The sequence below is a fragment of the Poecilia formosa genome, unplaced genomic scaffold (genome assembly GCF_000485575.1).
Source record: "Poecilia formosa unplaced genomic scaffold, Poecilia_formosa-5.1.2 Scaffold430, whole genome shotgun sequence".
NCBI classification, from domain to species: Eukaryota; Metazoa; Chordata; class Actinopteri; order Cyprinodontiformes; family Poeciliidae; genus Poecilia; species Poecilia formosa.
This window is the reverse complement of record NW_006800369.1, coordinates 69,071-94,694: the sequence shown is the minus strand read 5'-3', so window position 1 is coordinate 94,694 and position 25,624 is coordinate 69,071. Positions and strand designations below refer to the sequence as shown.

The window sequence follows — 25,624 nt, the reverse complement described above, 5'->3', positions numbered from 1 at the left end:
TGGTTGAGGCTAACGCTAACTAGCTGTTAATATACCTAGCTTGCTAACTAACTAGCTTAGATTTAAGTAACAAAGCTTAGATCTAAGCCAGTGGTTCTTAACCTTTTTTGAGGTACCGAACCCACCAGTTTCATATGCGCATTCACTGAACCCTTCTGTAGTGATAAATAAAATATGATTCCCCCCCCCAAATTCAAGACATAGGAGTGACCCAACTAGAGTCAAGTCCCACCTCCGCGGGAGAGGCTCTGCCGAACCCCTGAGACCGACTCATCGAACCCCTAGGGTTCGATCGAACCCAGGTTAAGAACCACTGTTGTAAGCTTTGTTTTTAATCCCCCCGGGCCTTTAGTTTGACATGTGCTCTAGATCTCGCTGTGACATTAGTCGTTTTATCTTCAGGTGGTAGAAGGCCCACTTTTGGAATCGTCTTTATGTTGCAGTGAAGGTTCAGGTTTGACTCACCCACATGTCACTCCTCATCTCCAGTTTCTCGCTGTAATAGCTGAAGCAGTGTGTAGAAAAGTGTATAAAACTCATGCTGCGATGCGGCCAAACTTACAGCAGCTCTGCTTTCAGTCACATTGTGTCAGATTGCATAAAGAGGCTGAACTGGAATAAAAATCCATCCAGCTCTTAAATTAACGATATTATACATCATATCTCACCAATGTTTGAAAAGTGAGTTTTACCTTCTGCTGCTTAAATTATGGTGTTTATATGTGACGTAATGAAGCGGGAATCGCCACGGCGACCAGTAAACTCAGTTCCCACCTTCCTCTTTTGTCCGTTTCCTCATATCGGTTCCACTTCTTCACGCCGGGAAAGGCAGGGATCACGTCTCTCCAGGACGTGATCGTCTCCTGGAATGGGAGCTGAGCACGCAGGGAACCTCTTTGTCCTTCCCTGTATCTTGTCTTCGCCGTGTTCAGGATTTGTTGCAGGAGACACCGGCCACCTGGTTTCTAATTATAAGATGAAAAAGGAGCTGTGTGCTCATTTGAACCGAACTGTGATCTTCCAGTGATTATTTTTGATGAAAAATAAAGTCAAATTGTTCTTTTCTTTGTGTCTAAAACTACCACTGCAGTGGCACATTTATCTACTTGTGATGTTTAAAACAATATTTCAGTTATGAGACACGTTTGTGTCTTTTTTATTTGTTAAATCAATCATTGGAGATCAATGTCAATAAAACGCTCCTCTTTTCAGTCGTATCAGTTTGGATTCACTGAGATGCATCTGCTCTGCTTCAGTAAGGACATAAACTTATGAGATGTAGTGATTCTGATGCCTGTAAGCCATGTGTAGACATTCATTTCCTTCTGCCTGCCACCAAAAGCTCACTACACTATTTATACATCTCATACAGTCTCCTTATCTTTCTGTGGTGCGCAGAAAGATGTCCCCTTGTGGCCGCTCACGGTATTGCAGCCCACACTTTGAAAAACACTGGCTGTTTACTCTGAAGGTGGATTTCACTAGATGCAATGCTCTGCCAGCAAGCATGACGCTGCCACCCCCTTCCTTGCCAGGGCTACAGTTTCAAAAGCTCTGACCTATTATGTTTCCTTGAACAGCTTAGGATATGTTTATACCAAACATGTTCACTACAGTTTTTCGTACAAAATCATTCTTGGATAATGACATTTTAGTCTGATCAGTTCTGTCTATTTTGAGTTGTTTTAGGACGTCCTGTCACCTTAAATTTAAATAAGCTGCAGCTGGCCGCAACCCCCTCAACTCAACATTTATGTTCACAAATGAAAATGGCTGCAAACAGATGAGCAACTATACTACATGAGTCTTTGAAAAGCATTAGTAGAGCATCCTGCACCACTAAAAACAATGCAGCAAGTGGTTTCTGGATGGCAAGTCAACAACAAAGCACTTGTCTTTTCCAGCAGCCATTGTACAGCGCATACAGAGGTAAAACTAGCTAATCAAATGTGCTGGAGCTCTGCTTGGGTTGCTAGGTAACTGGCTGCACTTCACTGGGGTTGCTAGGTAACGGGCAGTGCCTGGTGGTTTGTAACGTTACATTCTGGAGGTTTTTGAAACGGCTCGTTTTCTAGACACTAAAACACATTAACTTATTGCCAAAACTTGGCAGCATTTCTTTTGTTTTTAAGTGATTGGGTTGTTTTTAGAAGCAATAGAAAACCAAATGGAAGCACAAAAAACATCTGCAATCTGAATATTGTATAATTGGTGTCTTTAAACTCCTCCAAACATAGTTCTTGTCATATAAGACAAAACTAACTTACACGTAACTTTCCAGTAGGATATATGAGCTTAAATCAAGAATTCCTTGATATTGATGAAAAAGTTCTAGTTTTATTGGCAGATTATTTCACTTACAACATGGGAAAAATGTCTTGTTACCGGTTAAATAATCTGCCAATTGAGCTGGTGCATTTTTTAATCCCTAATAAGGAATCATTTACTTTAAACAAGGCCCTATACATTTCTGAAAAGCTACTTGTAAGTTAATTTTGTCTTATTTCAAATGTACTAAGGCATTTGCACCAGAAAGTAGACCTCAAAAAAACTTGATAAGATTTTGTTTTTGCAGTGTAATTAGTGTCACCTGAGTGAAGATGCTAAACAATGCAGGATGAAAATGAGCTAGCTCAGCGCTATCTGCCGACTGATGCATATCAAGGCTATCAGGTCTGCAGGTGAAGATGATGAAGAGATGTTTGTGTTTGATATACAGCCTCTATCCCAGCAGCAGCTGCTGGAGAAGCGACTAAAATTGGCAGCAGGCAGATAGAAGTCTGGAGTACGTGTGGAGAGGAGCATCTGACACACAGCCCCCGATCCGGCAGATAGTGACCTGCATTTTTACTGTCTGAAATCCTCTGCTGGATGTTTACGGTGTGTGTCTGTGTGTGTGAGGACGTGGTGTTTAGCCTTGGGACCCGTCTAGCGCGGGGCACCACGGTTCGCCGTGTGTGTTTTTGTGTAACAGGTAGCAGATGTTTTTGCTCGGGGGGAGGAATGACTTCCTCTACTGTCAGAGAACAACTGTTAGTGGGCCAAGTGGGAATCTGGGAACCATCACAGCTACTGCGCCGCCCGCGCCTTACCTCCCTGCTGACTTTCACACACACTTTATGAATCGGCTGGAAAACGCGTCACCATGGTTACGGTCTGGGTTTCCCTCGGATCCCCGGTTTCTGCTGGTTCTTCTACATCAACTTTGAATTTAATACAATACTTTGTGGTACTATCGTGATAAATGGTAAAAATTACATTTAATTCTTAATTTTTAGGTAACTGTAGGGGAGACTGGGATCTGAATCCCTGATCATTCATGTAGCTTCTTTGTAAAACACCTTCTTTTTACATGTGGACTGTGGACATTAGCAATACTAATTACTAATTGCTGCAACATGTTTGGCATTGAGATGCTCAGGGTTTACCCCAGAAAACTAGCAAAGCCCACAGCAGAGTAGTCACCGAGTTTTTGAGTTAAAAAAGTTTAAAGCTGACAGGAAATTTGGAAATATCTCAATGTAATTATGTTACTGGATGATATTAACAATTAACATAAATAAATATAATTTTTTGCACTTCAGTTGTTTCACTCTAATTAAAGTGTCAAAATATTTTTTGATCCTTTACCTGTCATTTACTTGTCACTTCATTCGCTGATGTTTTTAGCATGTAGAGCCATAAATACAGCCCATAGAACTCTTAGCCTGGAGGGCGGAAGTAAAGCCTGGTGGCCCGCCAGGCTTATAATACACCCTGCAAAAACACAAAATCCTAAAAAAGTATTTTTGGTCTAGTTATAGTGCAAATATCTTTGCCTTAAAATAAGACAAAATTAACTTACAAGTAACGTTTCAGTAAGTTATATGAGCTTGTTTTAAGTAAATAATTAATATTTATGAAGAAGTCCTAGTTCCACTGGCAGATTATTTAATTCATAACATGGGAAAAATGTCTTGTTATACGTGAAATAATCTGCCAGTGGAACTAGTAGTTTATCATCAATATTAAGGAGTTATTTACTTAAAACAAGCATTTCTATCTTGCTGAAAAGTTACTTGTAAACTAAGATATTTGCACTAGAAATTAAACACCCTTTGTAAGATTTTGTGTTTTTAGGCTTGAATAGCTTCGCTAATCGGCTAACTCCTTTTAGCACAACTTCCACACAACAACAGTCTTTTCCAGCGTCCTCTCTGATTGTTTCTGAATCAGAAATTAACCACCATTGGGTCAAAAGAAGGGGCTTTTGCTGCTGTTTGCGTCAGAATTATGGCCGTACCAGAAACGCTGAAACAAAGGTTCCGGCTCGGGACTTTCGTATGTTGAAGCCAATTAATTGCATTAAGATTCTCGACACGTTAAAATCAGTGTGATTAATTAACCAAAATTAAAATATACTTTATACCCAACAGCAAAGTAAAGCAGGATGTATCTTCACAGGTTTATTTCCTCAGACTGCTTAGTTTCACGCTTCCTCATGAAAACAACCTTCTGTTGGTTTAAAGCTAGCTTAGACGATGCGTTCACACCCATGTGCATATGCAGATGTAAAGCAGCATGACGTGGTGTCTCAAGGACAAACTAAGCTTTGTGTCAGAACGTGTCTGCATTCTGCAAGAGGCGCTTTATTTCCTTTTATATTTAGCTCATCTTTATTGGGATCCATTTTTGCCTAATTGGGCACGTCTGCAATTTGCCTCTCCGTGTCTGCTTTTAATGTCGATTCATGCGTCTCTTTGTGCATGTGTTTTACTGGACGGAGTTCTGGATTGCAGTGCAATTATTTGCACTTGCTCCGGCTGTGTGTGAGCGTTCCGTATAAAGGGCGCACTCTCGCTGCAGCGTGTGGTCAGTCTGTGGTTGCGGCAGTGGGAGGGACGGCAGGGCAGGCTGATAACAGAGTCTGAATGGACCTCACATCCACCACCACTATTTTTGCTGGTCCCAAAAGCAGAGAGGAAGGCTTGCTGCAACACACACCAGAAAAAAAAGTCCTCTCTCATGCAAAAGTAGTTAGATGCCTCGTTATGAAACAAGGCGTACAGAATGTCTTGATTCTTGTCATATTTAGCACTGCGGTGACTGAAGTTTCCGGTGCAACACAAAAATTATGCAAACCGAAGCTAAAGCAGCAGCAGGTGTTTTTAGCCACTATTATAAGATATAATAATGAACAACAAGAAGCTAAATTAGGTAAATATTAAATTAAATACCAAACACCATTTAATCAGAACACCCTCCAATGTGGAAATGTCATATAAGTTTAAATCATTATATATGAATCATATAACTTCTGTTTCAAGTACTCAGCGTACAGACATATAAATATATCAACTTAAATAAGAATAAAGGAGCAGTACACTGTAAAAACACAAAATATTACTAAGTATAGTTGGTCTAGTTTCTATTGCCAATATCATAGGACACTTGAAATAAGGCAAAACTAACAAGACTTTCCAGCAACATAAGTTGTTTTTTAGTCAATACTTCCCTTATATTAATAAAAACTAAATTACCTCACTTAGAATATGGTAAAAATGTTGGTATAAGTGAAATAATCCAACAGTGGATCTAGTACTTTTTCATCAATATTAGGGAATTATTTAAAACAAGCCCTTATATATTCTGACAACTTATTTGAAAGTTAGTTTTGACTTATTTCAAATGCACTAAGATGTTTGCAAAAGAAACTAGACCAACAATATTTGTAAAATTTTGTTTTTGCAGTGTATGCTTTCAAAGCAGGAGAACACTTTTTTCTGTATTAATATTTTTTTGGCTCATGATTAACTTGTTAAGAGTAATATCACCAAGGAGTCATATTAACAAAAAAGAGAAGATATGTTAACATTGGCATTTCAGCATTGTTTTAAGTCAATAATTCCTTAATGTTGAAGAAAAAGTACTGGTTCCACTTTCAGATTATTTCACTAATAATAAGACTTTATTCCCATGTTGTAAGTGGAATAATCTGACTAGCAATTTTTCTTCAATATTAAGGAGTTATTGACTTAAAACAATGTGCTATATCTTACTGCAAAGTTACTTGTAGGTTATTTTTGTCTTAGTTCAAGTGTACTGAGGTTTTTGGACTAGAAAACAACTTGGTAAGATTGTGTGTTTTGACAGTGTATTTAGATGTATTTGCAGGTAGTTTTTCTTTATAAAATTGAAAGATTATTGTAAGGATGAGAGTTTATTGAATTCAAACTGTAAAACTCCTATTATCCAATCTGATTGCACAAAGAGTGACGTATTTAAAGGATTTACCAATGCTGTTTTGGTGATTATTGCTTTCAACTAATTAAAAGTCAAAATTTAGCTTTGAAGACTACGATATTAAATCAAACCAATGAAGAAATATTATGACATGACAAACCTAAGGGGATTTCAGGAGCCATGTCCTCTGCTGGTGTTTCTCTAGTACTTCCTGTCCACAGTGCTAAAATAGAATAGAAACAGCTTTTATTGTCCCACAAAGGGGAAATTCGGGAGTAAAAGTACCAATTCCTGCTTTACTGCAGTGTAGATGAACTGGAGGCTGCTATTTAAGCAGCCTTGTTTTTTTTTTTTTTTTTTTAGTGCAAAAATAGTTAAAGGTAGAAGAGGAAAGATTCATTTTTGATGTGAAAAAATATATATAATGCTCCACAAATAAGAAAAAAGTCAGAACTATTGTGGCAAGAAGTCTAGTTTAAGTGAGTATATAAATTTGTTAAAGTGTTGAACTTTAACAAATTTATATAGTGGCTATTTTACACTGTAATACAGCAGTTGTTTGTTGAGACCTAAATTCTGGTCTGTCTCTTTAATAAAAAAGAGTGTTTTGATCCCCCTCCCCTTTTCTACCCTAGCAACGGTTGGAATCACCATGGTAACCAGTGTCCAAGTATTTTTTTTAACTCTGGTTCTGACATGACTCAGCAAGTTATTCTTTCTTGTATGACAGTTATTGATATTAATATTGTAGTGATACATACCAATGCTTACAGTTATATTTAACAAATAATAATATAATTGGTAAATTAATTTATTACAATAAACATGTTATATTGTTTATTTACATGCAGACAGGCGTTTTAAAGCTGTTATTTGTGTTAATGATGATGATTTTTAACATTTAAGATTAGAATAATACATAAAACCAATAAAAATATATTTTTAACACATAAATATGGACTTAATGAAAAGTAAGTTTAATAGCTGCTTAAAGGTTCACTTCAAGAACGTGCTTTTAATCTGAAAAACGAGCTTCATTTGAACACATCTTCAAATTTTACTGAATATCACTACTTGTCCAAATCGTTAAATAATTCACAAGTGGGTATATAAAATATAATTAGTGGAAGTTGATTTATGTTGGATTGTTGGATTGTTCAAACCTTTTTTTCATCAAATAATAATAGAAACCATTAATTGAGGTTAAATAAAATCCTAAAGTTGTAGAAAGAAAGGTCACTTTTTATTGACCTAATTACTTTAGAGGAGCAGCAAGTATTGGAAAAAGTCATTTTTACTTGGAGATGTATGGATTTTATGACTAAACAAAAATTTTTATGGCAATAATAATTGAAAAATTTGACATTTTTTTCTACAGCGTTTCTCTGTGCTGCTGTTTCATTGTCCCTGATTTATTTCAGCTCAATTCAACCCAGCATCCCCACCCACATGGGGTGTTGTTCTCCTCTCCGTCCTTGGGAGAAGGAGGAGGAGGAACAGGGAGGCATCGCTTTCTATAAATATTTCGTTTTCACCATGCCGGGCTGGATTGAGCCGGTTGAGCCTTGGATGCAGGGACTTCCCAGCTCTGGGGATGAGGTGTAGCTGTGGAGGGCAGAGAGGGAGAGCGTGGACACAGGAGGATGAATCAAACCGTTTCATGGGAAGGAATGCCTCTGTAAACAGAACTTCCTGTCCTGATTGATGTTTGGTGTCAAAAAGTTAAGAAAAAACTTGACCTATTCTGCATTAAACAGGATTTGTACATCACTAATCTGATCATTTTTGGACGCTGCTTCAACTTCTCTTAGTTTTTCTTGGACTGAATTCGTTTCACATAGATCATCTTGAGTTAAATTTCCTGACAGCAGAGAGGCTTAGAAGTGTTCGGTTTTCGAAGCAGGTCCAGAAAAAAAAGAAAAACCTCATCGCTGAGTGACAGTGAGAGGAAGAGAGCGTCTCTTGGTGGGGGTGTGAAAGCTTTCGGTGCGAGCCAGTGGGTGTTGTCTGGGCGTAGAGAGGGGACGGGGCGGGCCAGGACTCGGTGGCCATGCTTGGTGCTACGTGGTCGGCCTGGTTTTTCCCCACGTTGCCTTCCCTGCACGGCGTAATGAATGGCTTCCTACTGGTCTGTGGCCGTGGCCCCAGCATAAAGAGTATACTTACCAAGGCCCAGAATACACACCCCAGCAGGCCGGCCAGCCAGCCAGCCTGTGTCCTTTCCTCTGAACACTCCCAACCACCGGTCCACCTGCTGCAGACTGGCGCAGTTTCTGTTTCACAGCGCTGGTTGAAGTGGGAAGCATTTCCTTTAAAGCACAAGTGGTTTTCTTCTTCTATCTACAGCCTTACAGGGGACTTCTGCAATGCTTTGTTCACTGCAAAAACACATTTGTTGAGAGGGAGAACAGCAATAGGTCAGGGGTGTCAGTCGATCGCGATCGGGAAGGTTTTGAGTTCAGGAGACTCCGCAGGACGCAGAGACGAGAACATCTTCTTCTGACGCGCTTATCAGAATATTCAGTGATAAAAAATCCAAAACGCTATGTGTCAAAATTCCCAGAATTTTGTAGCTGACAGCCATCTTGGTAGTTACTGTAACCGTCACTACAGTTGCTAGGGAGTTGCTATGACAACAATAAACAAGTCATAAGCTTAGAACTAACTCACACCTCGTTTCTATCTAACTTCTAAAGAATATAAGTGCATAATAAATATTACTTGATTACAATTTAAGTACTCTGTCCACCTCTGTGTAACACTAAGATAAATATCAGATATTATATTGACAAACTAGCAAAATTAGCTCAGCTGACGTAGCTTTTATCTGCAGGCTAAGATGAACATGAAGCCTACATGTTTGCTACTACATGTGCTTACTCTGCCGGTCATCTGAACCTCCTTATTCACACCAAGAGTTCATACATCCTTTACAAATCACTGACTGTATGCGTCCGTGGATTTCGGGCTGCGGAGCTAATGCGTGGTGTACTCTGAGCAGGTGTTTAAGTTAGCTAATCACCACCGCTGTGTTCAGGCGACTGCTTGTTACAAAATAAACATCAAGCCTGAAAACATATCATAATGGACCAAATGTTATGTTTTTGACGTAATCTCTGTTTACGGTTACCACAGCAACAGGTGCCGACAGAAAGAGAGCGACAGAGTAAAAATATACAATTGGTTTTGAGTCGTTCACCTGTTCTGCGTTAGTTTATCTTTGGTGTGGCGCATTGTAGCCACTGTTATTTCTGAAAGTTCGATAAATGTCAAAATTGAACTAATTACTTAAAACTCTGATCCAGAACCGCACAGCATTCTGGGAGATGAAGACAGAGGAAAGACTTTAGCTGCTCAACCTCACAGCCAGCTAGTTTAGCTGGGTAGCATGAACTAACTCACTCACTCTTGGGTTACCTAGCAACTCACTCACTCTTGGGTTACCTAGCAACAACTTACTATAGCAGCAGTTTAAGATTTTGCCACTGTGGCTTAAAAAATAAACAACGGTGTGAAGTGAAAATTGTAGATCAGACCACAACAGCCTTGTGGTATTTCAGATATTTAAAATAAAAAACTAATCAACAATTATTGATATCGACTGATATGAAACGCTTACATTGTGATACGTTTCTCAGCTGTATTGTCCAGAAATGAATGAATGGGTGGGTGGGTAGGTAGGTAGGTAGGTAGGTATAAAGGTAGATGATAAATATTGCTAGATATATAAAGAAAGAGAGAAAGATATGTAGAAACAAACTAACTTTATTAACCCTTTTTGGATTTTCCCTCAGGGATTTTGTCTTTTCTGTCTTACATATACATCAAACCCTTTAAACATCAAATAAAAAAAAAAAAATCAACACCCCAATCCTACAGCTTCTCTGTTCTTGTTGTACTCCCGTTAGCATATCAGTTAATCGATAAAACTGATTTATTTCTCAGCTCTAGTTTGGTCTGTGGCGGCAGAGCTTTGCGGGTTCTGACAGTTCCTGTTCTGAACCTGGATCAGCCTTCTGCTGACCCGTCCTGTGTGTTTGTCTGTGTGTGCAGGTGCTGTTTCTGCTGCGCTCCTTCCAGGCCGACTCGCACAGACCCCTGCCAGCAGGAAGTGGCATCGGAGAGGCCCTCCGTCAGCGCATGTGGCTGGCTTCTAGGTAATCCTAGACACACGCGTGCACACGTGTGGGAAACGATGCAGCGATAAGCATCCACTCTCCTCCTCCAGAAGAAAAAGCTCCTTGTTTGTCGTACATCCCCTGGCCGGCCGCGTCTGCTTCATGTCCTGTTGAGGTTTGTGTTTCAAAGAGGCCGCCCGCTGACCCGACTGCAGACCTTTCCACCCGGCCGCCCCTCCACCAAAGAGCCTCTCACTGTGGGGCGCGGTCGGCCCGGTTGAGGTCAGGCCCAGGTCTCTGGTCGATAACACGCTACTAGCTTCACTTGGTTACTCTGATGAGGCTTTATTAAGATGACGAGGTGAATTCCTGCTGCCTAGAGCGCGCCAAGGCGCCGGCCCGTTTGATCGGGTCTGAGGACATCGCGGGTCAAAGTGTCTCTGTTTTTGAAAAAGGAAAAAAACCTCTCTGCTCGTCCAGAACACCACTAATTTGAGGAAGGCCGGCTTCCAGAAAGGATGGAATGCATTGTTGGTCTGGTCTGAGTCAGTGCTGGGCTCTGGACTCACACCGTCTCAGGCTCGTGTCAGGTTGGAGGTTTTTCTGTCTCCAGGATGCTGTCATCCTGTGGTGACTATCATATTTAAACATCTGAGTCGTTTGGATTTCTGTCTGATGATTCAGCCCTCCGGAGCGTTTACTTTGTGCATCATTGTGAAACAGTTACTGGAGCCTAACGGGTGAAGGCTTTTCAACTGCCAGTATTAATACTGATACTGCCTGGGTTAAAACCACGGTTGTGGTTAAAACCAGAAACAAACACGTAGAAGCAGCATGCAGCTTCTATGCACCACTAATCTGAAACAAACTTCTAGAAAACTGCAAAAGAGCTGAAACACTGAGTTTCTTTAAATCAGGGGCATCAAACTCATTTTAATTTTTTTAATCAAAAATCTGAATGTTTTTAAAGTGCCGGTTGTGGCAGAATGTATTGATAAAACCCATTAAACTGCTAAAATATTAATAAGTGTTTCTTAAAATTAAATAATCTCTGACCAGTCCCCTGATTGTTCTTGTGTTTTTTGCAATCAAAATCGTAGATTTTGTGGTGCTAATTAGAAATATTTGTAAGGGATTTTGTGCTAATGTTTGATGTTTAATGTGACTTTTTATTAGTCGATCACAGACTGTAACTTCACATAAATAAACCTGAGGCAGGAGTCAGTTAATCCCAATGTTTTTGACCAATTTTGAGAAAGATTTCCACTAAAATCAGAATAAATGTGGGGATTTGTTGATTTTGTGTGAATTCTGAGGCTTTATGAAAAACTGGAGGGACTTATTGATGTAATTTGGAGTCTAAAGGGCCACATAAACAGCTACGGCGGGCCAGATTTGGCCCCTGAGCCTTAAGTTTGACTAAAACCCAACTGCTTACCCTTCGACTCATAAGAACTGGAACATTGACCAACATATTCAACTTTATTGATTTTAAAGATGCCACTTTCTTTCACAATTGATGTTTTACTATATTATAATTTTTTTTATGGTGTAAAGTACTTTGAACTGCCTTGTTGCTGAAATGTGCTTTACAATTAGACTTGATTGATTCATTAAAATAGGAGCTGCAGATCTCCTCCTGTTTGTGGATTTTCTGTAGATTATGTCTAAGATATTTGGAGAAAATGCAGTGAAACACTAAGGCACAATGCTGATGGTTGGCATTTGCAAACTAGCCCCTCCAGGAGCGCCTTTTATTTTCATTTGTGAGATGTGGTTCAGCTCCCATATTTAAAACACACTGACCAGGTTTCAACCAACACATTTTAATTAGCATTTAGAAGAATCGCATCGCAACAGGTTGAAAAATTCAGAAAAAGTTCCTCAGTTTTGCAAAAGAGTTTTAACTCAGGTGGTTTTTGTTATTAAGTATCAATGAAGAAGAGATGGAAACACATTTCCAGTGTAAACTCTGACAGAGCGAACCAGCTGGATTCACTTCAAACCAGTGGATGGAAAAATGCCTAATTCACTTTTTTTTTGCAATACTTTGAAAGTTTGCTCACAGTTTGCATAAAAATTGCGTGGAAACACAGATCAAGCTGTGTCATCGCAGCACCAGCGTTCTGCCCAACATCTTTTAAAAGCTTCATGTACCATCATTGCTGATTGCCGATACTTTAAAATAACTCAAAATGAATCTGACCTCCAGTTTGAACTTCCTCCCAGAGCTCATGCGTCTGTTTTGTCTCGTGTTGTGTGTGAAGCATGCAGACGGCGGTGCGATATTAATATCCGGCTGATGACATCATGACGTCAAGCTGACACACTGTATTCTTTGTAGCAGAGCGATCTGGTCTCATTCCTGAAGATCTGCTCTGAACTATCCACACACAAATATCAACAATGAAAATATACATCATGATTTTAGGTTTAAGTGGAACTCGATAAGCTTCGCCGTGAAGTGGTTATTTAGTGATTTAATGGAAAAAAGATGGATTTAGTCCTGGATCAGCTTGGGGCGGCTCATGAGACACTCGAACTCTTTTGCCCTTAAGAAATAAAAGTCCATCTTCGTCCCTTTCCGTCTCTTGTCCTGAAATCTTTGGACCCAGTGACAACAGTAACTTTTTTGTCCGGGTCACTGCACTTAAATAACCCGATTATGACCAAGTGGAGCCAACACTTGAGATTATCACTGTTTCCATGTCAAGATAAGGATGTTTGGAGAATTTTGTCCATTTAAAGAGCTTTGTTCGTTTAATTTCTTTATTTAATCAGAGCTGGAGGAGAGATTAGAGCCAATTGAGACAACAGTCGTCCGAGTGTCAAACTCAAGGCCCAGGGGCCAAATCTGGTCCGCCGTGGCTTTTTATGTGGCCTTCTAGACTCCATCAATATGTCCCTCCAGTTTTACACAAATAAGCAAAATCTACACAATGATTTTACTGCTAATTTTTCTCAAAATTGGTCAAAAACATTGGGTTTCAGTGATTGTTGCCTCAGCCTTACTTAAAGTCACATTTAACATCATACATTAGCTCAAATACTTCTAAATTAGCGAAATATGCCGATTAATAAAAAGTCACATTAGACATAATGCATTAGTGCAAAATTCCTTACAGTTCCTAAAATCTTGCAAAAAAAACACAAAAGCAATAAAGGGACTGGTCAGTGATTATTTAACTTTAAGAAACACGTATTGGATGCTGAAACAAATGTCTATTCATTAATATTTTAACAGTTTTATGGGTTTTATCAATACATCCTGGCTCAACCGGCCCTTTAAGAACATTCAGATTTTTGATGTGGAGCAAAATGAAACCCCTGATTTCGGTTGTTAGTGAAAAGGAGACACAGTGTTGTGAAACATGATGTTCTAATTAATTCATTTTGTCTGTAATTTCCACTTTCTGTTGGTAATCACAGCAACATACCGGCCTGATCTAGCTCTTCATTTGAAGTGTAAAAACAGATGCTGCTTTTCTGTGAAATATCATAAAATTCTAGAGTTTGGCTTTTTTTAGGCAATGGAAAAGGAGAATAAATTCTGTTTATTGTTTGCAAATTGCTCTCCAAACCAATCTGACTCTCCGTGGTCTCTTAAATCTTGAATGAATCACATTTACTGCAAAGATGTTAAATTTCACCAGAAACAGTCAGGTCAGATTACTGTCAGACGTCTGTAGAAGCCAGACGTTTTTCACTTCGGTCTCACTGTGCTGATGGAAATGGTTAAAAAGACGCCATGTTGTTCTGTTTCTGCCACACCTGGAACGTCTACACCGACTTAGAAATTAATTGTTTCTAAGCATATATCTTACCGGACACAGCCTCTCGTTTTGCCTTAGTTTCCAATGTTTTCATTAGGAGTGATAAACTCGGTGTTTAGATTCAGATCCAATCCATGTTGGGCTGCTGTGGCCATTTTGCCATTACCTTGTACCAGGTACTCTTCATTGATGTTATAGTTATAATTATACATGTTATTTGCCGTTATTATTTCTCTGTTGTATTTTTCTCTTTCTGGAGGTGTAGAAGCAGACTTCAGGGTGTTTTTGTTTTATTTTTGACCACCTTTTTCACCTCTACTCTTCTCTCTTTTCCCCTACATTTCTCCCTTTCTTTTCTGTCCCTGTGTCCACTACACTTGAAATAAACTTAAAGCAATCTCTAATAAAATTTGATATATATTTGAACCTCATTGTGGCATTCAGACATTTCTGAGTACCGACCTGCCGGATGGGCCACTTAAAAACATAAGTGTCCCATCCAGCTAAATCTGTATCTGCAAAGATCAGCTAGCTTAAATGCTAATGTTAGCATGTCTTCTCTCTTTTGCTAATATGACTCCTTGAAAATATGATTTCCTGACAGATAAAACAATTGCAGGAAAATTTGTTGTCCTGCTTCATAAACTTCATTCTTTACTTTGAACGTTGTAACATTTATCTACTGGTGTTTCTGCTGCTCTCTGTGAGCTCTTTTAGTTGCACCTAGAGCTGTTTGGGAATATCTTAGGCTGAGATTTATTTTATTTTATATCTGAAGCCAGCAGAAAACAAAAAAAATGACACACGCAGTCAGAAAGCTGCAGCAGCCCATAAAGTCGTGTTAAATGAAAGCTGTGCGCACAAAAATAGGCCACGATTGTTGGAGATTGTGCAGTTGTACAATATGCAAACCTGCATATAATCTAAACATATCTGCCTCCTCATTAGAGCACTGAAAACATTCTGTTCATTTTAAAAGGAGAAAAAGTAATGATACATCACTTATAAATTATGTTATCCAACACAGGCACCAAATACACAGGAAGATCAAGAGTCCCAACATTTAAAAGATTTATTGAGTAGCAAATATACAGTGACCCAGTTCAGTAGTTGGCCATGAGATGCGAGCCTTTTTCAGAAGAAAATCTTCATCTGCGATCTTAATGGAAACCAGATGATCGAGGCTGGAGGCTGCTTTATTATCTGTCTGAATCAATAGTTGGGTCTGGAACACTCAGGCAGTCTTCTCCGTAATAAAAGAGATCCTTCATCCAAAACAGTTTGTGTTTTTCCTCCCAACACATTCAAAAGCGCATTCAGTCTCTCAAAGCTGATTTTCATCAACTTTTTATTGGCAGATCAAATGCAGAGCTGTGTGTTTGTCTCATTTTCAGGCTGAATTCCTGTTTGGTGACCAGAGGAGCCTTTTTAGACGTGATGGTGTGTCTTTGTGGGTCAAAGGCCAGCATTCTGGAAGGTAAGTTGTGTTTTGGTAAAAACACACATTATCCACATGCAACTCATCTTGGGTCTACTCTGTCAGAACCCATTGTATTGACTCAGGGAATTGAGATTGTGTATAAAGCCTGGTTCACAAAATTGTTGACCGATTTTCAAAGTGTGAGAGACAATAAAACATCTTGGGTGTAACAGGTTTGGTCGTGCAGAGTGTGTTGTCGAGCCACGCGGCAAAGACAACAGACCACACACGAAATGATTTCACTCAGATTTCAGATGGGAAATCTCGCAAAGCCTCTTGAGACTAAATGTGATTTCAGAGTAAACAAACATGGCCGACGAGGAAGAAACAATGGCAATAGTTATATTTAACAATGAAAAATGTAAACAAAGACTTCTACAACGTCCGCTGGACTTTCAGGTGTTTATAGCGTTTATTCTCAATTCCCCTCAGTGTTTTCATCACTTAGCTGTCTGATTGGCTACACGTCACATGCAACAGGCTGCACACATTACAATATCCCAGATATTAGATCGGAGCGGCCCCAATGTCCATCCGAGCGAACCAGATTATTCTTAACACATGGCAGGAATTTCTCCTAAGATCACCTTACGAGCCGTTTCGATAATCGGAGCGTCCTTAAGTTTGTCAGATGGGAAAATCAGGACAAAAATCATCATAAAAATCTTGCCGTGTGAATTAGGCATAAGCAGTTTCTGAAATCCTCATACTTGTCTGTTAGACTCCAACAACTATGTCTCACCATGTCTATAGATGTGTAAATACATTGAGATCCTTCAGTGTGATCAGCTGATTCACCATTTCCTTTACATGTTATTGATTTGTTTCTTTCCCCCGCAATTGAAGTTTTCTTTAGCTGTGTATTTATTAGATAAAGTATTTTGCAAAGACTGTAGAGTCAAAAAAAAGAAAAGAAATCCTGTTCGGCACCTCAAAAACAGAATATTTCAAGAGGATCTATTATGCAAAAATTTACAATTTACATGTTTTTATACTTCCATTTCTAGAAACAACCCACAACGGGGGTTTTTGGGGAATAATGATAATGAGCTGTTTCAAAAACTTCCAGAATGTAACAGGCACTGCACCGTTACCTAGCAACCCCAGTCGAGCCCAGCCCTGTTACCTAGCAACCCAAGCTGAGTTCCAGAACGTTTGGGCAGCTGGTTTTACCGCTGAATGCCTGTATAAGGAATGCTGGAAAAGACAAGAGTTTAGTTATTGACTTGCCTTTCAGAAAAGATGTTTGTGTAATGTTCAAAGAAGGTTGTATAATTACACATCTGTTTGCAGCCATTGTACCGTGTCAGTGTAAACTTTGAGTTGGGTGGCGTGGCCAGCAGCAGCTTATTTGGATTGAAAGATTTAAAACAGCTCATTCTGAAAAGAGCTCAAAATAGAGACTAAAATCTCATTATCTAAGAATGATTTTGTGCAAAATGAACATGTTTTGTGTAGCCCATAGACCAGTCCTCACCATTGGTCTATGGGCCAAGCATAAGGGTTGGATTTAAGGTAGTTTCCACTCTTTTAGGCTTGACTGAGAAGAACATGTTATTTCTGTTGCTGAGCGGTTCTTAACCTGATCATTTACGCTCTGTGATCTCTCCATTCGCAATGAATTTCACTCTAAATTTGCTGCTTCCTTCTTGTTGAGAGCCAAAACCTTCCCAACGGGCTGGGTAAAGCCCCACGTCTGCGCCTGTGTGTCCGGCTGTGTGCGCTCGCCAAACTCTGGGGGTCCCTGCTGCGAAGGAATGTGAAACCAAAGGCGAGCGTATCGTCTGACAGATGGCGGGTTTGGGCTTATGACCCAGTTTATGGAGGACTGGGTACGGCGGAGGGAGGGAGGCTCGTGTTTTTTGGTCGGCCATGTGCCGAGCACATGTTCCGTCTTGACAGTCGAAGCAGAGAGGAATTCTGGAAATGAGGATGAAAACTCTTCCTGGCTCGTTTGGTTCTGCTCCTTACATAAGAGAGACCTGATAGGACCTGGTTTCCACTGATGCCTCTGTCCTGTTAAATATCCCAAAGCAGTTCTCAGAGGTTTCATCTGTTGTTCTTTTTTCGCTTTATAAAGCTACGTTTAATTTCTTTATGGATTTGCTGCTTTGTTTAGGATAATTTTCTGTGCCAATTTTGTCTTACTTTTGTCAAACTTCAGTTTTCAGAATGTTGGACAGATATTTGACTCTAGACAGTTTTCTTACTCTGAGTTATATGGTATGTTTTAGTTTGTTTTATAACTTGGTGAGTTTATCTTCTGTTGCGTATGAATGAAAATAAGTTTTATATCTTTTGTCTTTTTGAAAATGCTAGCCATTAGCATCTATATGGTTTTTAAGTAAACATTAGCATTTAGCTAGCACTCTGATTTTTATGTAAAATAAGTCGTATTTCAGTGTTTTTTTCTTATTAATCTATTGGTAGCTTTAACATCTAAAGAAGGGAATTTGAAGGTTCATTCCCACTGGCCATTTTCAGTCGATTTAGTCAAACTCTGGTTTGTTTGTCTAGAAAGTCTGGTTTATTTGGGGAATGTGAATATGTAATCTATCTCTGACCAAAAATGTGATCTCTGGTCTCCCTACAAACCTCTGTCTCGGTTCGGTTGACGTAAACTGGTGCTGTTCGAATGCATATGTGAACGCAAAGTGGACCAGAGAAAGTGGACTAAAGCCAGGGCATTCTGTGTAAATACAAACAAAACAAACATGAGTCCAGCCCTAGCAAGAGAAATGCTCCATCCGCTAAAATCTGACACGCTCCTTTTTTTTTTTGACATTTTGTGAAGAAAGAAGTTGTGCTGATTTCATCAGAGGTTATCATGTTGTTTCCTCCTGTAGTTCTTGGTGCAGCGCCCCCACAGGCGAGGAGGGGAACAGATTTTTCCAACGGTTTGGTTCATTTGACCCAGTCCTGTGTGGGAAAAAAACCAAAACACATTCACCAAAAATGTAACAAATGTGACAATTTTGGTTCCCAGTGAAACATAAAGCTGTGAGAACATCCTTAAAGGTTCAGCTCTGACACTTTTGGAAGTTATTGTTCAAAGAACATTTCATCACAAAATAAAAAAAACAAATAAACAATTACAGACAATGCTGCACGTCTTATTCATGAATCTGTCGTACAACAGTCTTCAGTCAGAGGCTTCTTCAGAGCCTCTGTAATACAGACTGCTACAGAAGATCCTTCCTTCTGACAGCCATCATAATCTGCATAAACTTTTTGAAAAATCTTGAACAATATGAGTTTCAACACCATTTAATTTCCCTCTTTGCTAACTGAGGCCTGCAGAGTCAGAGGTGAAGTTCTTGGGTTTTCTCTGAGCTTTGCACTTCTGATCCTGGGCTGAATTTGCTGGAAAGATTGGAAACTGTCTTTCCAATATTTTGCATTTGTAAGTAATCTATCTCTCTAGATGAATGGAGTTAAATTTGTTTGGTAATATATTTAGAGACTGATTGCTACATTCCTCCTTAAATCCTCAAATGAAGATTTGGTTGAAAACAACTAAGTCTGTGATTTGTGCAGATACTTGCAGTTTTATTTTCTTTTTATTGCACTGTCTTCACAATGTCAGCCATAAGAACCCACATATTCCAGTACACGCAGTAGAGACGTTGTATTAGCTGTAGTTAAAAAAAAAAAAACAGTCTGGAACTAATTATAAAATATTAAAAATCTAGATAAATTCCATCAATCTGTAAGAACAGCCGGTTTAAAGAGATAAAGGTGAACTTGACAGAAGCGAGTCCTTAAATCTAAATTACCAGCAGTGGAGTGGGATTTAATATGTAAAAGACGGATTGTTCCAGAGTCTGGGAGCAGCTGGGGAAGTTCATATAAAAGCAGCAGGATCTTAGGAGTGCCTGGCACCGAGGTCGGAGAGGTGAACAATCCTCTTTTTCAATATGACTTCTTTTTATTCCCCCTCTAACTGGCTCCTTGTGTTGAAGTAGGAACTTTGCATTTAACAGCCAGTTCTTCTGGAGTCTGAACACAGGTCTCTGTGCGCTGCTCTTTCATCCATGCAGACTCATTTAAAAAAAAAAATCCCCTGCCGTCTATTGCTTCATCTCTACCTCTGCCAATCTATCCTTTCTTTGCTTTCCAGAGACACCAGTAAAATAAGCTGAAAGGTTTGCTTTGAGGGGAAAAAGAGAGGAAGAATTGGGACAAAAAAAAATAAAAAAACCATATAAAAACTCGATGAAGTTGGCTGAAATGCATCATTCCAAGACCATGTCAATAAATGAAGAAGGCTTCATTGTAGACTCTTCTGTTTGTGCTAAATTGTTGCAACTATTCTGAAAGCAAATAACTCTCAGAAAGAGATTAAAGCAGTGCCTGCCACGTCCTGGATTAAAGGTGCCATTAGTTTCCACATTTAACATATAATAGGCATCCAGAATCAATTACCCCACGGTGCTTTTCCATCTGCATTAGGTAATAACACCCTGAATGAATCCCTAAGACCTTTTCCCGTCACTGAGAGTGTGCAACATGTGAGTTATATCCAAACAGGCCTGGAGGAAAAAAATTTTAAAAAGTATCCAAAGACAGCTTTCAACTTCGCTTTTCCATAATTAGTCTTCCAGGAAAATTAGAGCGTACGATTGATGTTCCTTCCTGACAGCTTGGTAAGCCATCTAGATCCAAATGTGGATGCTTGCACCCATTTCAAATTAAGACGTACTTCTTCTTTCAAGAGGGATTACGCTCAAACCGCTGGAATCCAGCGTCAGGATGGATAAACGTATTCCCAAGTCTGCAGGTTGCACCCTCTTGGAGCAGCGTTTACGTCTGTAGTGATAATTAACAACACAACACTTTGTAAGACAAACAAGTCTGGCTCAAATGAAAATATATGCAATCCAGTTCGGTCCTGTTTCAATTAAAACCAGTCCAATTCATTCAAATACAGTCAGATGCCGATCCAGTTACGTGCTCTTCTATGCAATTCTAAGATGCAGTTTGCAAAAATCTATCAGCCAAAACAGGAAGGGAACAACTTTATTTCAACAAAAGAAACCTCCAGGAGAACCAAACAGAATCTTTTCTGTGGAGAAAAATGAAAACAGAATGTTATAAAGTTTTTCTCTAACAAGGACAAGATGCAGCTAAACTCAGACACATGAGTCAGGAATACATTTTATAAAAAGTAAAACGAGGCGTGCACAACGTTAAATGGACCAGTCACTTTCTCCAAGAAGACGACACCGTTAAACATTTTATGACTCGGCCAAGTTCACTTCCTACAGGAACACAAAGAAACAGCTAACAAAGTTTTAATGGTAGCGATAGCTTTGTTAATAACTTTGTCTAGAAAGGAAACAGAGAAACATCACAGCCCACAACCAGGAGTTACTTTAATAACAGCTCTCACAAGGAAAGAGACACGGCTAAACAGAGACGCATCAGACCAGCTGTACCTTTAGTTGGAAAGGAAACCAGAGGACGGGAAGTTAAAGAAAATATTTCCATCAATTTGTATTTTTTACGGGGAAGAAAACTGGAGCAGGTGCCTCTTCAGCGCCTTGGAAGGAAGTTTAGTATTTAACTTTCTTTGGGAAATGACGAGCACACAGCTGTAACCATCGGCTGTATCCAGCTAAACACAGCAACACCAAGCCAGTAGCACCTTCTATACTAAAATATATGAAGAGTGCGCAAAATTGGTAACCACAGCTGTATTTCCACTAACGATAAAATTGCCCAATTTGAAATCATGAAAACAAACTTACTTAATGGAAACACAATTAAAAAAAATTCTCACAGTTTTTCATAAAAAAGTTTTTGCGTTGGGATAAAGTGGTTTTTCATCCGTATCGAAACCCTTTTGTTGCATCATGAGTCACATGATCAACAACCGGATGTTACTACTGGCGGAAACGTCGAAGAAGACGACAGGAAGTGGTAGGAGAAGGATGTTTTGTTTTGTTTTTTTTCACCAGAGCCCTCACAGCATCACACAGTTCATAAAACATTGTGTGTCATTCAGAATGTTCTTCTGTAAAATGGCCGACTGCAATTTCCCCAAATCGCCACATACGTATCCGCTCTTCTCGCTCCAACGCCTGCATAAGACGCTGGCTTCTCCTCTGATTGGCTGAATTATGAAGATAATCTCATGTAACTCTTTACATCAGTCACTGCCATAATGTTTAATGATTTGCTACGTTCATGTATGATTTTAATTGAATTTTTTATTTAATGGAAACACTCCAATGACAAAATTGTGTTGTTGTTTTTTCCACATTAGCAGAATATTGACAAAGATTTGCTCACATCTGTAATGGAAATGCAGATTCTGAAGCCAGAAGTAGTTTCTATGAAGAAGCGAAACTAAGAGCTCTTATGGTAGCAATAACTCAAGTAATGCATAAATGGATAGTAGCAGGGGAAAGTGAGATGGTGAGAAAATGTGTCATTATAAAGTTTTTCACTGTAAAACTCTGGCTTTATAGCAGATTTAGCATTTTCCCGTTTGTCTAGTTCATGCTCACACACGTGTAGATGTGAGCTCGGCGTGTCTGGGATTTGTTTTTCACAGTTTGGGTGATGCTGATGGGAAATCCAGCTGCTTGGTTGCGTGTGAGAAGTTCAACCTCAACACAGCAAAGTGTCCCAGCTTTTTGCCACTTGTCGACGGCGCTAATAAAGACGTAGCGCACTTATTAGGGTTTGTGGTGCAGTCGTTTTTCCCTTTGCTTTCCTCACTGATACCTTCATCATATTCTGCTCTGAGTTGCGTTACAAGCTGTTTCAGAGTGACATGAACCCTTTTGGACCGTTTGCTGGTGAAACTGGGTTCATCGTTCTTCTGTCCATCCAAACAGATGATGACGACTAATGTCTTCTCTTGACTTCACCAAAAAGCTTAACTTTATTTAAACCAGATGTTGGGGTTACATTTAGTTCAAGTATTTGACCTCTGCCTCAGTGGACCATCAAAGATGACCCACAGTTTCTTTTCTGCTTCTGAAAAACGGTTCTTCATGGGAAATAGTTTCATTTCCTTAATGTCGGATTTGTGCGTTTGTTGTTTTTCTTTGCTGCCAGAGTCGGAACAGAAAGCAGAAGTTCTGCTCGCATTCGCAGAGAATTACCAACTCTTTCAAGGTTTGAGTCTCACGCTGTAAACCAGATGCACAGGGGAAATCAACATAACCACAGGCTGTTATTAACGGCTGGCTTGGCTCTGTTCTCCGTTTTCATCGGTCTTTTCGTGATTAGGTTCAACAGAAAAGCGGGGGAGAACAGTTTGGGTGTTCCTCCTCGAGGGAAAAGTGTTAAATTGCAGTTTCTCCATAAACGTTTCTGTGCTTTTTGCAGAGCTAAAAGAAAAGAAAAGAAAAAAAAAACTTCCCAAAAACCATGTTTCACTTGAGATGCTTCAATTATCTGTTCAGATCCTGTTTGAACCTGCTGGAACCGTCCACCATGCGTTCTGAGCCCAGTGCAGGATGTGATGCATTTCAGATCTGTTCATGTTTTTGATTCTTTGACACCTAAATGTGTGAGATCAGACAAAGGTCACTTCAGTAAATACATATGCAGTTTTAAAGTTGTGATTTGATCAGAATCACCCATCCATCTTCTACCCGACCCCAGCGGGGTGAGGGAGGGGTGCTGGTGCCTATCTCCACCTGTCAACGGGCGAGCGAGAGGCGGGGTCACCTGGACGGGTCGCAACAGGCGACACAGAGACAGACAATCACACACACAGCCAAGGCGAGTTTACAGAGGCCAGCCATGTGGGAGAAAGCCGGAGTACTTCCTCATTTTTAAACATTAAATGATCATTTCATCGGTACTTGAGCAGATTTTTTTACTTTTTCACTCTTACTTGAGTAACATTTTAGGCTACTTCTACTTTGCCCCCCTCTGCCAAAACCTTATTCAACCTACAATCTTAGCACCAGTAGGGTATGTCTGTCTCAAAACTACCAGGTAACACATTATTAAAATCATAAAGACGCTTTTATCATTTAATAAAGGCAAATCTTGTAGAGTTTTACATAACAGACCCTGCATGTATCTCTTTTTAGCGGTGTGTTAAAGTCTAATTCTGAATAATTTTGTCTGCCTTCATCACGTTTAATAGCTTTGCTTTCTTCACACGTTCTCAACAGAAAATCCAAAAATATCAGCTCCTGGTTTATTTGAGTGTGGGTTTGGAGCAGCTGTGAGGTTTCACCTGTAGATGGATTTAAACAGACGCAGCTGTGGGAGAACAATGACTATTTATGAACCCGGATGAAAAATGGTGCACAAGTTCACTGGAACGCATCTCATTAGTGAAGGAAGTAATTCCTATACTGTCCTCCTTAACAAAGGCGTCATAAAAACAACTTTACCGTTTTATTATGAATTTTATTTAAGTTTTATAGTTCCAGTTTTTATTTTTATTTTGCTTTTGGTGTCTTTAAGAGGAGCATTTGTGGTCTTAAAATTAATGAGGATGCCAGATTCTGCTTATTGCTGTTTGGCTCATATCTTTTTCTTCTTTGCAGTTTTTGATCCAACTCTGTAAACACATCCAAAAATAAAATATAACAAAGATTTTATGTTACTCAGTAATTATTAATAGAGACGTGTCATATAGTGTTTATGAAATATGCCACATAAACTGGGATTTTGGTAAAATAAGTGAGGAAACTGATCCGTTTGGAGCGCCATAGCTCGGTTTTACTTTGCAACCAACAAACTACTTCAAGCTTAATCAGGTCACAAGATGTTTGACTTTCTTTGACTGATATCACATTTTGGTATCTTGTAAAATTTTAGCAATATAGATGCAAGTATTTTCAAATATCTTGATCTTTTCTTTAGATCTATTTTTCTTTAGTGTTTTTTACATTAATTTACATCAATGTATCCATTTGTCCTCTTGCAATTTTATGATTTTTTTTATTTTAAAAATAAAAACAGGAATCAAATGTTGGTTCTTTAAGATTTACACCAAATTTCCTGTAGTAGATACTTGTCAGTAACTATAAATTGACTTTTTTCAGAAGGTCATGTAACATTAGTGGCTCTGAAATAGTTTTATGTGGCTGGACAGGAGGGAAAAATGTCTTTTCCGGTTGGAAAGTTTGAATTTGTGGCATCGTCTCCCAGACATTTTTGGCCCTCTGAAATGTTTAAGTTAATATTTAGTTAGGTTTATTCTTCGTATGTAATATATGTGCGTTAATTGTAAGCTTTTTTGAGCAGTTGCTATCAGAACAAAGCTTTCCTGTCAAACCATCTCAAATTATTGTATTCGCTCCTCCAAACTATAATCCACTTTCGTTATATTGTAGCTCTGAAATTTTCCTTCAAAACTGAAATTGAAGTTTGTTTTTAACATTTCCTTCATAGAATACTACATGTGCCTAAAAACATACTATAATGGCCACCAGAAAGTACTTCTGCTAACTGTTTAAATATATATATTACGATAGGATTATATAAATTCTGCTTTTCCCCTGAGCCTTAAAAATGGCGGGAATCACCATAGCAACGAGTGACGAAGCATTTCTTAAAAATGCCTAGTCACTTTTCTTTCACATACCAAATCATCTTCAGTTTAATTACCAATTATTAATAAGTATATTTCATTGATATGAGGTTTTCTGTCGGTTGTTGGGTGAAGTAAATGCAATTAATCGAGACGTTAGCCACAAAGTTGTGTCAAGCTAACACCATTAGCATTCTTCTGTGCTGCTGGTTTCTCTCTAACGCGCCTTTCCCTCAGTCATCATTCCCCCTTCATGCCATCATCGTGCCCTTAAACCTCTATTATAATCAAGAAGCTTTGCTTATTTGGCCCCCAAATCCGCTTTGAGGATCAGGTTCTGCAGCCACTCTACTCGTCTCCACGGTAACGCAGAACATCTCCGGAGGAATGAGGCGTTTCCCGCTCTTTTGTCAGGGTCCATTTTGAGTGGGGCAGATAGAGTTGCACTAGATTTCATAAGCTGTGTGTGTGTGTGTGTGTGTGTGTGTGTGTGTGTGTGTGTGTGTGTGTGTGTGTGTGT

At 39.3% G+C, this 25,624-nt stretch overlaps 1 protein-coding gene across 2 annotated transcripts in view; it reads left to right on the top strand.

Moving 5' to 3' along the window:
- The window catches only part of thada (THADA armadillo repeat containing), a 115,647-nt gene that overhangs the window by 70,252 nt on the left and 19,771 nt on the right, over window positions 1–25,624 (top strand). For both annotated transcript variants that reach the window (XM_016663589.1, XM_007577166.2), the window contains exons 30-31: window positions 10,276–10,379; window positions 15,508–15,590. In XM_016663589.1, the coding sequence (XP_016519075.1) occupies window positions 10,276–10,379; window positions 15,508–15,590 (187 nt within the window). The remainder of the gene's footprint in view (window positions 1–10,275; window positions 10,380–15,507; window positions 15,591–25,624) is intronic.